A 14,361-nucleotide genomic window follows, 5' to 3' on the forward strand; every position below is an offset into this window, starting at 1 on the left:
GAACATTCAAGCACCAGTGGGCTTTGAAGAATCTACAGCTCACTATGAGATTCATACACATCAGCCTTATGCCTCACCAATATTCAACGATAGCGATGAAATTCGAATTGCTAATCAGCATCAAGAATTGTGTATACTACCCAGCAAGAGTTCACTGCACTTGTATGTAAGGCTAACAAGAGCTGGTGGAGTTACAGCTGTTACTGGCACAAAACTAGTGAGCAATGCCATCTGCTATCTGTTTGATAAAATTCGCTATGAACTCAATGGTATTGAGATTGATCGTTGCAGGAATGTCGATCTCATTAGTACCATGAAAAACGACGCCTTACTTAAGCCTGGACAAGTTAAGTTCATGGAGAATGTAGAATGGCTCGACATCCCGGAAGGAACAAAACATCTTACCAGTGATGAAGTATACTTCTATGTCACTGTTCGACTCAGTATAATCTTAGGATTTGCTAAAGACTATCAAAAGATTATTGTGAATACAAAGCATGAGCTTGTCCTGACAAGATCTCGCAATGACTTGAATGCTGTTGCTCAAGCACGACAACAGCCAGGAAATGACTGTGAAAACGTCAAATCAGTTGGAAAACCCACGGTACATCATACTGAGTTTCCAGACAAGTAGAAAGTATAAACTAGTCAGATATGCTAATCGCATCGATCATTGTAATATAACCAATGTCAAGGTATTCCGCAATTCACAGTACTGTCTGTACGGTCATTTCATTTCGAAAATTGGTCATAATCAGTTTGCGCTACTGTATGAGATGTATGCAAACTTTCAGACAGCCTACTACGGTAAACAGCCTGAACCAATGTTAAAGAAAAGTCATTTCAAAGAATATGCTCCACTTACTGTCATTGATTGCTAAAACAAAATAAGTTTCTCAAACAGGCCATCGTGGGCGTTTGTTTAGAATTTGAACCTGCAGTGAATTTTTCTGCTGAAACTGCAGCCTACTGTCTAATTATACATGACCGTATGATTCAGTATCAGCCACTTAGTAGTAGCTTGAAGAAGTTGATTTAAGATGACTGTGATGGTGGGGGGGGGGGGGGGGGGGGGGGGGGGGGGGGATAATAATGGCGGAAATGAGGGTAATGCCGGCGGTGGGTAGAAAACATATAAAACAGATGATTTTAGAAACAGAATCTAGTTTTCATCGAAATGGAGTTCATCGTGGACGTGCAAGGTTCGATACAAACATGAAAATTTGTGGTTGACGCGCAATTAGCACGGTATCCATTGGAATTCTGGTAACATACCCTATGGTCAAGTGAGACCTATACTCCAAGATTTTCTGCTTCATGCTTGTGGAATCTACGTGAAAGGACTTGAAAAGAAAAAATGGTTTGACGTGTTTGGATTAAGTGTACGCAACTTGTAGGATCAGGGTTACCCTTCTCTAAAGACAATACACAATGCAGTTTTCACCACATGTAACCACCATACCCAGTTCTAGAATCACAATTGTGCTACCCGAAACGTTCTGTCACTCAAGAATTGGTTCTTGACTCCTCAGGATCAGCCTACTATCAGAATTTATGCTGGAAGAAGTGCCGACGACGATGATACTGATGATATCACTAAAGTTGTACATACAACAGATACTTTTTTGAAAAATACGTCGCTTAAAAACTTGTATAGTAAATGTCAATTCTTGTTTTAAGAATTTTTCTTTTACCAAATTAAATTTTACTCTATTAAATAAGCTTCAGGTTTGACTTTGTAAAATTAGTATAAGTTTTCCTTGAATAAAAAGAAAAATTAAATTATAAATAGAAATTGTTTATTGTTTTTACCCAGTTACTCACGTAAGCACTACTTAAATATTAGTTGCGTTAATTTTTATAAATATTTGGTACGCGCATTGTGCGCGTAGCACTAGTATAAGCCATCGATTACATTTTATGGAACGTTCTAGAAGACGTATAAACATGCGCTCTGAGTGAGTCACTTAACCCCACTCTTCTGACATTAGTCTCAAGAGTGGAATTGAGTGACTATAAAAGCAGAGTCAGGCAACAATGGCCTCATTAAAAAAAACTTTCGTGCAGTGTAAATTTTATTATTAGGGGGAAAAAAAATAATTATAAATAACATGCAGATACACTAACGTTCACTCGCGTATTACCCTTTACACTTCATACGTAATATTCCACAATATCACGTACAATATTGATACAAAAAACAACCGAATAATATCCAAATCATACCTGTAGAGGTCTCTGTCGATTTTCTAATGCCGCCAAGGGAACACTGACATTGATTTGTTCGTCAACGTTTGGGTTCACATTTTCACACCTGTACTGGAAAAAGGCATAACAGCGGTGATGACAACGATACCCAAGCATGAGCTGTAAAAAGAAGAAAACAATAGATTGTCCAAAAACACGCGTGTATGCAATAAGACACAGGTAAACATAAACATACACACACGTGGGAGGAGAGACGTTCATGTTAATCTGTGAATTTATGGGTGTGAACTCAACAAGCAGATACACTCACATTCACTCGCGTATTACCCTGTACACTTTAAACGAAATATTGCGCAATATCACGTAACCGTTTCATGAACAAAACAATCAAACAATATCTAAATCATACCTGTAGAGGTCTCTCTCGATTTTCTAATGCCGCTAAGGGAACACTCACATTGATTTGTTCCGCAGCGGGTTGATTCACGTTTTCACAGCTATACCAAGAACGATAGCAACGATTCCAGCAGCACCGCAAATGTAAATTGTGGTAAGCTGGGTAGAATGCAAAGAAATCTGCGTTACAAAAATGAAGTCGCTCTGCAGTAGTACGAACAGTGGACATGTGCACATCGTCGAAACAACTCAACACAACTTCCCTGTGGATTAAACATAAACAATTGAGCACTTTTTAAATCAGATGTCGTTCATTAATTACTCACTCGTTAACCAGAAACACTTACTTTTTCTCTTTCAGGCATCACTTCCACTTTAACTTTTTAGTTTTGAAAAAACACATTAAAGATCGTTGATGAACTAAGCTCCGTTTCTGCTGAACGCGCATTTATAACTCCGTTCGGAGCCACCGTCTGTGATTTTCTCAAAACTACGAGTATATCGATGTAGATATCGATACCGGAACATTCGATAGGGTGGGAAGGTTTGAACACATTAGTGTGACACTTTCTCGATCAGTATTGCAGGAAACATCGTTATCGAATGAGGCAAGAGCTTTTGTCGGTTATCTGATTGATACATCAGTCACCGACCGTCGGTAACTGATTTTTCTGTTTTACCGACTGAGGTGTCCCAGAACTGTCATAGGTATTCTATTCACTAAATTTCAGAAAAGTGCAACTATTGGAGTATACGGCAGGTATTCAATGGTCAATAGTGTGCGTTTTTCTTAAGTTCTGTACATTTTTATTTAGTCATAGGGATTTGTCCTTTGTCGAAATGTGCCCCGCAACAGAAGAAAAGTTACTGTAAATGACGGTAATTTTCCGACCATAATTACCGAGAATATTACCGCAAAACAACACTACCCTATGTTAAACTTCCCTATATATGATAAGATTAGTGTAAGTTTTATCCGCCAGCCCATGCCAGTAAAACTCTTTTTGAGGTCCTCCAATTATTGATGTTAATGTAGGCGCTCTGAAGTAAGACTCTACTCCGACGAGTTAGCCCGCTATTGAACATTTGTAGGGAAAATAATTCTTTTAATTAAAATAAATTATTATAAAATACACGAGTATGTATTTTAATTGTATTTATCAAAACATTTTTTTCAAGCATGAGTTAGTCCTTGGAATTTATAGAAAATAAACTTTTACTTAAAAAATAATTATTATATTTTTGTTTTGCCTGTTATTAAATCTTATATAATTTATATGCGTTCTTGTGCATGTTAAAATAATTAGTTATTCAAACATAAAAATTTTATTTAAACATCCATTTTTTAATCTGCGCCAACTTTGGCTATTCAAAAAGCGGCCATAAAGCAAGCGCAATAGTTTAGGAATGGGCAATAACGAAAAAAGAGTTGATAGCCAACTATAGATTTCGAACCTGATACATATAGGCCGAAAGACTATCCATAGTAAAGCATTGATTCTACTACTACCTTTATTAGATGGGGGGGGGGGGTCAAAGAGATCAATTAGGGCCAATACTGCCAAAAAGTGTCGATTCTCCGATAGACTGATGTTCTAAGTATCGGCATCGGGAATCGGAGTATCCAGTGTTTTTTACATGCTACCAAAAGCATCATTACACGCCGCACCTATTAATTTTTTCATGATCTTAGTTTTTTATAATATCATTTGGGATCAAATTACGAAATGTTACAAAAAAGGAATTAGAATCTGCGCGGAGATTGCTAGATTGAATAAAATGGACTAATGAACTACTAGCACATAAGCAGTCTTTTAAGATATAGCAAGGTATGAGGTCAGGTCCTGCTGTCTTTTTAGAGGGAAGGGGCTTAATTACTTTTATTATATCAGTGGGGATATCTGAGTTACAACCCCAATAAGATGCACATTAGACCCGGGAGATAAATTAGGCACGATTGGTTTCTTAGGGATACTGTAGACATCACCAAAAAAGTCTGTATAGGCATCAACAATATGATTCTGTGACTCAAGTTGCTGACCTTCATAGTGCATAATTCCAGGTATGGTTGGCTTTGTATCACTTATCAAGCCATTTTCAACCTTTACTATATAATTTTCATGTGCGCTGATGATATCAATCTTTAAATTTGCTGTAAGACCTCGAAATTCAGTAAAGATATTACAAAATCAAAGATAATGCAGAAAAAAGTTATTTCATTTTATGTAACATTCCCATTACCCTGCTCGACGTTAACATTTACCGCAGCCGACCAATTGTTCTACATGTTTGACAATATTTCAATACATGCGTGGTAACATAGCCATACAAGTATTCAAAAACCACAATATCGTGTATTGAAACAGCACATTGCGTCTCGAAAACCAACTTTCAATTCATTTAATGGAAATTTGCAACCAAAATTTTTTACAGTTTCGAATTGTTTCCCGGACTGGAATAATGGCTCAATCATTTTTACTCATTGGTGGTGTGGTGATGTCTCTCTTTTGTACTCGAATTGCCGATTCTGCTTCACTTAATTACGATCATGATTTGACCAAGTTTCTTCAAATGAATGATATCGTAATTAATACCGCCAATGAGTTTCTTCAGGAAGAAGAGAAGCGATTGGCCACTCTCAAGAAGTATGTCAACCAATTTCAAAATATTTTACACAACTTATTTGATTAGTATTCATCGTTTACTCACACATATTGTGCTAAACTAAAGTTTTGTTTCCTTTCTGCTAAAAAAATCTAAAGTAATTGACCATTTGGATACAATAACAGTGTTCTTGAATTTTTAGAATTCACCAGCTCATTTTTTTTTCATGAAGGTACGTACAATCATAAAAAATAAGTGACTTCTAAAAAAATTTGTTCTTTTTGTTACAGACACATTGAAGATTATAGAAAGGAACACGAAGAAGCAATACGTATTATTTCAAAGCATATTTTTAACCCTAAGATTAAAAAATTTAATATCCTTTTTGAGTATGTTTTTCATGCAAATAGAAAAATTTTTCACATCTAAGCACTTTTCATTTGATATATAACATTTAAAAAAATAACAGAAATATTTTTATGAATTTTTCACAAGATCTAATGGTGAGCTAGTTCGATTTTATAAGATTATTTCTTTAACCCCGGCGGAAATCTAGACGAATTCTAGATAAAATTATCTAGGAGCGCATCATCTAGAATTAACCCTTTTTAGATGATACCAGACGAGTGCTAGACTCAAAAGGGTGGTACGTAAAACTTACTAGACAACACTGGATGAACTATAGACGATCCCCTGATAAGGCGAGCGCCATCAAATTTCCCTAGACGCTCGCTAAATGAGCTGAGTCTAAAAAGTATCTAAAAAAATCTAGATTTCCGGCAGGGAAAGCACTTCTTCGCACTTTTTCCAAATGAAGGGTGACAACTGGCACGGCACAAAGGCGTAAGTGCAAAATTGCGAAGTTTCATTTTATTGGAATTAATAAATGTATCCTAGAGTGACCTAGAAAAAGGCTTTTTTGATCAGCGAAAATGATCCTTGATTTGTTTTAAATATATCAAATGATAAAGTTTGGACTCTAGAAGCACTCGATTGGATTAATCTACGCACCGGTTGAGATTTTTTTGAGTAAAAAGCAGCAAAAAAGTCACAAAACGGCCTCATCTGCTAATTATTATTTATTCTATTCGTAACAATGAATGAAGCTAAAATTTAACAGGCCGACATGAATTAACTTTTCTTTTGCCCAAAGACCGGAATATGTGGCTCCGAAGGATTTTGATTTTCTAATAATGAATCTGCTATCCATATTTTTTCTGCTCGACGTCATTTCGAAATATCCTAACCTAAAAGTGAAAAACTAGCAACGTTCAGTCATATTCGAAACAATATCGCGCGAACAGCAATTTTTTAACTGCTTACGCTATCGTTTTCTACTACTTTTTACCTTTTTACCTTTTATTTAAAACTAAGTTAATCCAAATTTATTTATTTTTCTCCTATATATGGCGCGTTAACTATGTCAGTTTGACGATGAAACTTATTCAGAACGAAATAAGGAGAATGAAATTGTGTTAATTGATTGATAAAACTTTGGGTGTTTGAAGGTATTTGAGTTTGCTAAATCCGAATTTAAGCTCAGATGGTGAAATTCAAAATGGGTCGTTTAATATAGTGGAAAAAAATTTTAACAAATACTAATATTTGTACAGGACTCAGTGTTTTAATGTTATTTGAAATTGCCCAATCCGAATTTAAGCTTAGATTCGCAAAATTCCAGATGAAGGATCAAATATAGCGAACGGAAGCCTTAAGAAATTCTTCAATTTGTACGCGATATAGTTTCTTGAGGTTCTTGGGTGCATGAACCCGAATTCGTGCTTCTTTCGAAAAATTCAAGACTGTAAGAAGCAAAGCACGATTTAAAACTAAGGCAAAGGAAAAGAAAATCTCGCTTAGATTACTCTACTCTTACAGTTTCTGCATAATTAATTTACTGAGGCCTTTACTATATAAATAGAGTTTTGCTCCTTGCAAATTCTACGATATTTGTGCAATATTTAACTACTTTTTGTATATGTTTAAACTGTTCTGTTTAGAGCTCAAATTTATTGAATTATAAGTTTAATAGCTCAATTATGTCTTTTAGACTAATACGCAAAGACAAGATAGCAAAGTTTTGTCATGACTAGTTATTACGCACCTGCTTAGTCTCGAAGATTTGTAGCTATGTCTATTGAAACAAATATTTCTATTGTTTTAAAATATCTGTAAGAAACGTGATTCAAGATGAAAAGTTGTCCTTGTACCAACAATTTGACGCAAGCCAATAAGTCACAATGATAATTTCTGTTTCTGGCTTCAGATCTTACTGAATATAATAAAAGAGCTTAAACATAAAATGGATTATTTAAGTGTAATCTGAATTAGTCTAGCTAAGTTTAGAACTCGTACTTGAAATGAAAATGCATGCAAGAAGGCAAATTATTTTGAGTCTTTTGATCCTAAACCAATATTATTCGACCAAAATAGTCTAGATGATCTTATGCGTAACTTAGATCTTCCAAACGACTAACTTGACTTACAAGTATGCAGGCTAAAAGAAAGACATATACTGTCCCTGCAAGGAAAGTCATCCGATATTGAAAGAGAGAAGAATTTGGACAATAGTTTTCAAAGGCAGAATCCCTAATACAATACTATAATAATGGTCAAGTATTAATAAACGAATTTTTGTATAGAGCATACAAACCAAATCATTATCGGGTTAATATTCATTCTTTAAAGATTAGTCTTAAGACTGTTCTACTTCATAAGAGCAGTGCGTATGTCGCTGTCGTCTCGCCCACAAAATCCACAAAAATTCTGGCCCTCTTTGTGAATGGGACAGATGTACATGAGATGAGCATTGAAAAAAACAATTGTCCACCTAGATTAGACTTAACAATTGGATCAAAAAAATTATAATAAGAACCTGATTGATCCAAACAAAGTATTGTTGCCGCCATTTCAGATAAATCTTGGCTTTATAAAAAAATTCGCCAAGACGCTGGGCGTACATAATCAAATTTCAAAATTTCAAAAATACTTATTAAGCTATCTAATGCTAAAGAAAAATACGGATATTTGTTGGTCCTGAAATAAAAGTTTTAATGAAACAGGGAAAATTTAGTTAAAACAATCCGACTAGAAACAGAAAGCATGAGTAAATTTTAAAAGTGTAATTCTAATTGTAAAAAAATTGTATCTAATATTCTGAAAATTTTTTTAAAAATTGGGAGTCTTTAAGCGTTATACAGTAAAGTAAAGTTAAGTTGCTATAAGAGATATATAAAATTACCACACTGGAAACAACATGAGTCTTATCCTTTACCTAGCTCTAATCTGATTGATTTATGAAAAAATTGAATACTTGCTCATCAGAGGACAGACAAAAATATACTAGCATACTATTAATCTTTAAAGTAAGTGGAGGAATATTTTATTGCCTGAAATGCTCCAAATAATACCGTTTTAGGTTTTAACATACATAACAAGAAGTGAACAGCTTTTCTGTGTTTCACCAAAACTAGTCCACCGATCTTAATTGCACATTATATGCAAGATTAAATCAATTTTGTGCGATAACGGAACTAGATATAGACTCGTCTTGTTCGCTTTTTTTGCTAATTTTTCTAAATTATGCAATACCGACCGAGATATTTTGTATACATACTTGAACCGTTTGAAAATTGATAATTTACATTAAAGACGAATATATGTACAGAAACTGAATCTACGAATTTTTTAAAGGAATCGCTTGAAAAAACAATCAAATCTACGGACACATATTCATTGAAACTTCGATAATACGAACCTCTATGATACGAATTTTGGATAATTTTAACTTTTTTTCGGCTCCAGCTGAAAATCAACGGTTCCTATGTTAATACTGTTCGATCATTCGAAGTTCGATAATTTGAAAAATATTATGAGCTCCGCGGTGAAAATAAACTCTGTCACTAAATTATTGCAGTGATTAACTAACATACTTCGAAAAATTCGAATTTGTATCATATGCGACTGCATATGATTGGCCTGTGTTGCAAGGGTGGGGTTGACGTGATTGCAAAGGTGGTGCTGTTATTATAAATAAAGGCTATGTGCTGATACAGTTCTGTGTTAAATAGGATTGGCACTTCAACGTTTAATAAATGTGTAGAAGATGACGTATAAAATATATTTTCTAGAGAAAGTGAAACTTATTTAATTTGTCAAAAAGGAGTTAAAAGGAAGAGGAACATTACAGCTAATTTCGGAATGCCTGCCAACTTTGCAACTACCGTTTTCCAGAACTAGGAGAAAATTTTGATTGTTCAGGGTAAAAGGATTTTAAGGCTAGCTCTGGGTAGCTAGATAAGATTAAGAATAGGAATGGAATTGTATATAGAATATTGAGTGGCAAAAGTGCCTCTGTTTCGGAAGAAGACTGCGAAAAGCTTCTCACTGACATTTTGCCTGATATGCTGGAAATTCATGCAATAGAGGATATCTTATATGCAGATGACACTAATATTTTTAAAAATGTTTACTAGATAGAACTCTGGCATTCAAAGAAAACATTTGTCGTGGTGGAAAGAAGAGCAAATATACTGTTACTGTTATGGCCTGCGCTAATATGTCCAGTGAAGAAAGATTAAATTTATTGGCAATGGGCAAATAACAAAATCCACGATGTTTTAAGGGAATCAAGTATTTACAACTACTTTACGAGCATAATAAAAACCTCAGATGACTAGTTTAATCTGTAAAGACTGGCTCTCAAGTACCAAAGAGAAAATAGAAAAGTTCTTCTACTTGTCGATAAGGGTCCGGCTTGCTCGAAAGTTTTCGTAAATACGTTCAAAGCCCTAAAAGTGTCTCACATACCACCGAATTTGTTTTCAAAATTGCAACCAATGAGTCAAGCAATTATCAAGATCCTTAAAGCAAATTACCGAAAGAGAATCATTAAAATATTGCCCAAGGCTTCGAATGAGAAAAGGGGCCTACCTAATTTAATTTGTTTGATGTAATTTTCCATTGGAAGAACGCTTGGACTGATGTATCAAACAAAAGAAAATGACTGCTTTTATTCATTAATATGCTATTTGAAGCATACTGAAAGGCCACTTTTGGGGCGAACATTTATTTTGCGAATCATCACTTCTCGTTCTTTTCATACTTCTTCATAACAGGTATTTTAATGGCAGATTACCATGTCAGATTGTAGTGCGATTATAAAAATGTATTTAATTTTTGCTTCCTAAATTTTTTAAACTTTAATTTGTTCCTAATGTTTTTGGTTTTATTTGCGATTACACATTCGGGGTGCTTTTTGTGTGAGTTCCCCTAGCCTCTCACGTTGAATCTTTTTTTCGTCGTCATTTATCCATATTAAATATTCGAACGAAAACACATGAAGAATAAAAAAAAATGACTTTGCGTGTTTGTCAGCAGAGAAGTATCTCATTGATTAACAAATAATTTACGGAAAAGATACCTTAGTTATCACTTATTACAATGGCCTGATCCTTTTGTAAAAATTCGAAAGATTGAAAATTACTCTTTTGGCCACGGAATCGGATCTGCTGGTCCACTGTGCGATCAATTTATGTGTTGCCAAACCTTCTGTTGGAAGTGCGTGCAAAATTTGAACAAACAAATTGTTTTCAGGATATGAAAATACTCATAGGCCCGATCATGAACAAGAACGAGATAAAATAATGCAAGCAGCTAGAATGCCTTTTTAATTTAAAATAGACAGTTTAACTGAAAAATAGTTTCAAAATAAGAAAGAGCATAATGTCAGGAATTCGAGTGCACAAACATTACACCTAAATATTGAACCACTTGACCTTGAAATATTACCTCACAAGAGCGGATTCAAATAAATTCTATTAAGGAGACTTTCAGGTTGACATAATTATCATTTGTAAATTTATACCTTGCTGCATCTAGGCATACATAGAGTCAATTTGTTTTTACCAACAAAGGAGGAGGTACTTTCAAATATAACATTTAAGGCGGTTTATCAAAAGGTAAATTAGTTCAATTTTTGTACGAAACACAAGGATACTATCAAATGACTAGGTTCAAATATGACCTATTAAAATGATGAATGAAATGATGAAAGCTCTTTAAAGATAGAACAGGCGAAGAAATTAAACAATAAAATTTGTATAAAGGCCAAGAAATTGTTGGTAATCCATTGATAAATCTTCAAATAATCTAAATCTACAATATTTGAACAATTAAAGATGCATTTCTTTAATACCCGTGTTGAATTCTACTTCACCGAGTTGGAAGACATAACATGTTTCAACAACTTTATAACTTGGCATTCCACATGTATTTCGTTGATATCCGTGCTTCCTGTAACGCATCGTGTCTTTATAATTCTTTCCCTGATAGCAAGGAACGTTTCTGGAACCTTCTAGAAACGTTCCACTGGAAGATTTTAAACATATATTACCTTTAATGTTATTATTATCATAAATATCGCGTGAAATTTAAATGATAGGTCAAAAACGATATGAGTTCATGATATGGATATTATATTATAGTGTAGCGTAGTATATTTGGTACTCGAAACTTAAAAATGACATCCATTTTTACTTATCTCTTACGCAGGTGCTCATGCGGTAGTGTGATCTTCTTTGCACTACAATCCTGTGATCTGTTGCGCATGCCTTTCCCGTAAGCTGATATAATCTATTTTGGGTTAATTTTTGTGTGAATTAGATGATATCGTCGGGAGCTCTGTTGAAGATATGTAACAATTCTGCAAAATGTGTTAGAATCGTGCGTTCACTATGATGCCTTAAAGAAATTATTGACATTAGCACGGTGAAGCTTTCTCGAGTCAGAGCTATTCTCATCACCTATCTAGTCTGATTCTTTACATCCATAAAAAACTATATTGGTCCTAATGGAGATCCTTTCCGGAAACTCGATTGCGAAAATTTGCTGCGTGTTAGTAATAGAGGCGCGTCCCTCACCTTCGTCTTCACAGCGACATATAGACGACAATATCGAAGCTGACGTCAAAGTAGCCACAAATAAGTTTCGGCACACACATACAGTTAACAGCACACGAACTTCAATGTATCTCGCTGCCATATTCTACAAGTAAATAGAGCCGATGGGAGAAAAAACACGGATTTTCCGTAAGACGTTATTAGCCGTTCACAGGTTTAGACCGCGGACCTATGCTTCAGAGACCAAAACGCAATTTTCTAAAATCCATTAAAAAAACTAAAAAGAATTTTGCCGTTTCGTTTGTGGGATATTAATTGCTTCTAAAATGTGTTACAGAAAATAGAAAAATTCCCTTTCGAATATAAAAATTCATCTAATTTGATCGTATTTTATATATTTTAGCTTAAAATAAAATTCTTGTATTTTCAACCACGCCTTTGTACCGAGTCATACTCCAAATATATCTTTGGGCAGCTTGTTATGAATAATGGTTAAATTATTAAAACTTATTACGTTTCTTTTTTATCTACAGGAAAGATGTCACTAAATTGTAGTGTTGCAACTCAGGAAACTTCCGTCAATGATGAGAATAAGGTTAAGGAAGCAGATAAGAAAGCGGACGTCCTTCATACACCTATCGTAAGATGATATAAATTAAACATAGGTTAAGCAACCACCGCATGGTCCTCCTCAGAGAACCTGATATCCAAGAAAATAACACTGGTTCTCAGAAGAGCAATGGTAAATCACAAGGAGCGATCCACAGTGGGGCGAAATGAAAAAACGATGTTTTCAATTATATTTTTAAAAATTCAACATTAAATTTAAAAAATATATTTTAAGTCCGATTTTTACATTTTTGTTAGTTAAAATTTTTATAGAACTGCAAGTAGCGAAAAATGTTGAATTTTTAAGTTTTCCTTTTAATTATCAGTTAACATTTTTCTCAGCGGCATCACCCCTTAGGTTTGATGCAAAAGGATGCGTGTAATAAAATATTTGTTGGTATGTCAGGTTATTGGTTATATACAAGTATTTGTAGGGAATAGCCAGTATGATGAATTATGTTTTTTAAGTGAATTTATGCAATGAAATCGCTCGTCCAGAGCAACGAAGTAAACCTTAATTATAAAAATGTGGTATGCGACATTATTTTTTGACTATCGCAAATAATATGAACACATTCATGGTTTGAACAGATTTAGGCAGAAAAAAAAAAATTTCTTCCGATTGTCTTAGAATTTAACCGCCTGCACTTAAAAAACACGCATGCGTATGTAACATAACATTTCGGTCAATATATATGTCGTCAATGTGTCAGGCTGGTGCCGATAGGCAAAATATATTATACGGTGGTTACATGGTGGCTAATTCAAATAAAAAAGTATAGGAAAAGAAGAAATTAAAAAACAGGATCTTAATCTGCACTTAAATGTCCCGGTCATAGATTTATTGGTTTATGTTTATATTATTTGTTTATGTAAAAATACTTGTTGATAAGTTTAACAAATTAAACGAGATGACAAAATACAACATGTTTCACAGGCAATGCGACTTGAAGACGATCGGAAGATAATTCGGTTTGTTACTGCCTAAAACTGTTCAAATCATGCACACACATTTTCATTATCACATTTCACCTTGTTGCTCCGAACAAGTAATTTTGATGCATAAATATACTTCACAAATACATAAACCATCACAATGGCTATTTGTTGCGAATATTTGTTTATAAAAAATAATTTTAATGTCAATAAATTTTTATTCCACCGACCCTTTTGCATCGAACATGAGGTATGATGCCACTGAGAATATATGTCACAGAGATTAAAAAAAGACAAAGAAAAAAAATATTTATTTTTTCGCTATTTTCAACTCTATAAAAATTTAAAGAAACAAAAAATCAAAAATCTGCCTTGACAAATTTTTTGAGAATTAAATTAAATTAAATTTAAAAAAAAAAGTGAATATTCTACATGCAGTCGCCACAGCTCCCTCATTAAGTCTCGAAGCCTCAGCTTCTTTTCCTTATCATTTACTGGGAAGGATTGTCGGTTGGTGCTCAGAATTAGATTAAGAACATCAATCGTTTCTCAAATTGAAGATAACGATGTCAAGCTTATAGTTCTTTCGGCTGGACTTTAACTATGAGGTAATAGTACAAGCCAGATGCTGTTGTATACAAGTAAACTTCTCAACCAAAGTTCTATATACGATCTGGTCCTGCAGCGAAGAAGTTTTTCGTGCCCCTTA

The 14,361-nt window shown here is 34.2% G+C and overlaps 1 protein-coding gene across 1 annotated transcript in view; it reads left to right on the top strand.

Moving 5' to 3' along the window:
* The first annotated feature begins 5,064 nt into the window (after positions 1-5,064).
* The window catches only part of LOC117178611 (prolyl 4-hydroxylase subunit alpha-1-like), a 27,509-nt gene continuing 18,212 nt past the window's right edge, over positions 5,065-14,361 (top strand). The window contains exons 1-3 of the mRNA XM_033370038.1: positions 5,065-5,249; positions 5,499-5,539; positions 12,641-12,747. Of these exons, the coding sequence (XP_033225929.1) occupies positions 5,065-5,249; positions 5,499-5,539; positions 12,641-12,747 (333 nt within the window). The remainder of the gene's footprint in view (positions 5,250-5,498; positions 5,540-12,640; positions 12,748-14,361) is intronic.

Source organism: Belonocnema kinseyi, chromosome 1 (genome assembly GCF_010883055.1).
Source record: "Belonocnema kinseyi isolate 2016_QV_RU_SX_M_011 chromosome 1, B_treatae_v1, whole genome shotgun sequence".
Taxonomy (NCBI): Eukaryota; Metazoa; Arthropoda; class Insecta; order Hymenoptera; family Cynipidae; genus Belonocnema; species Belonocnema kinseyi.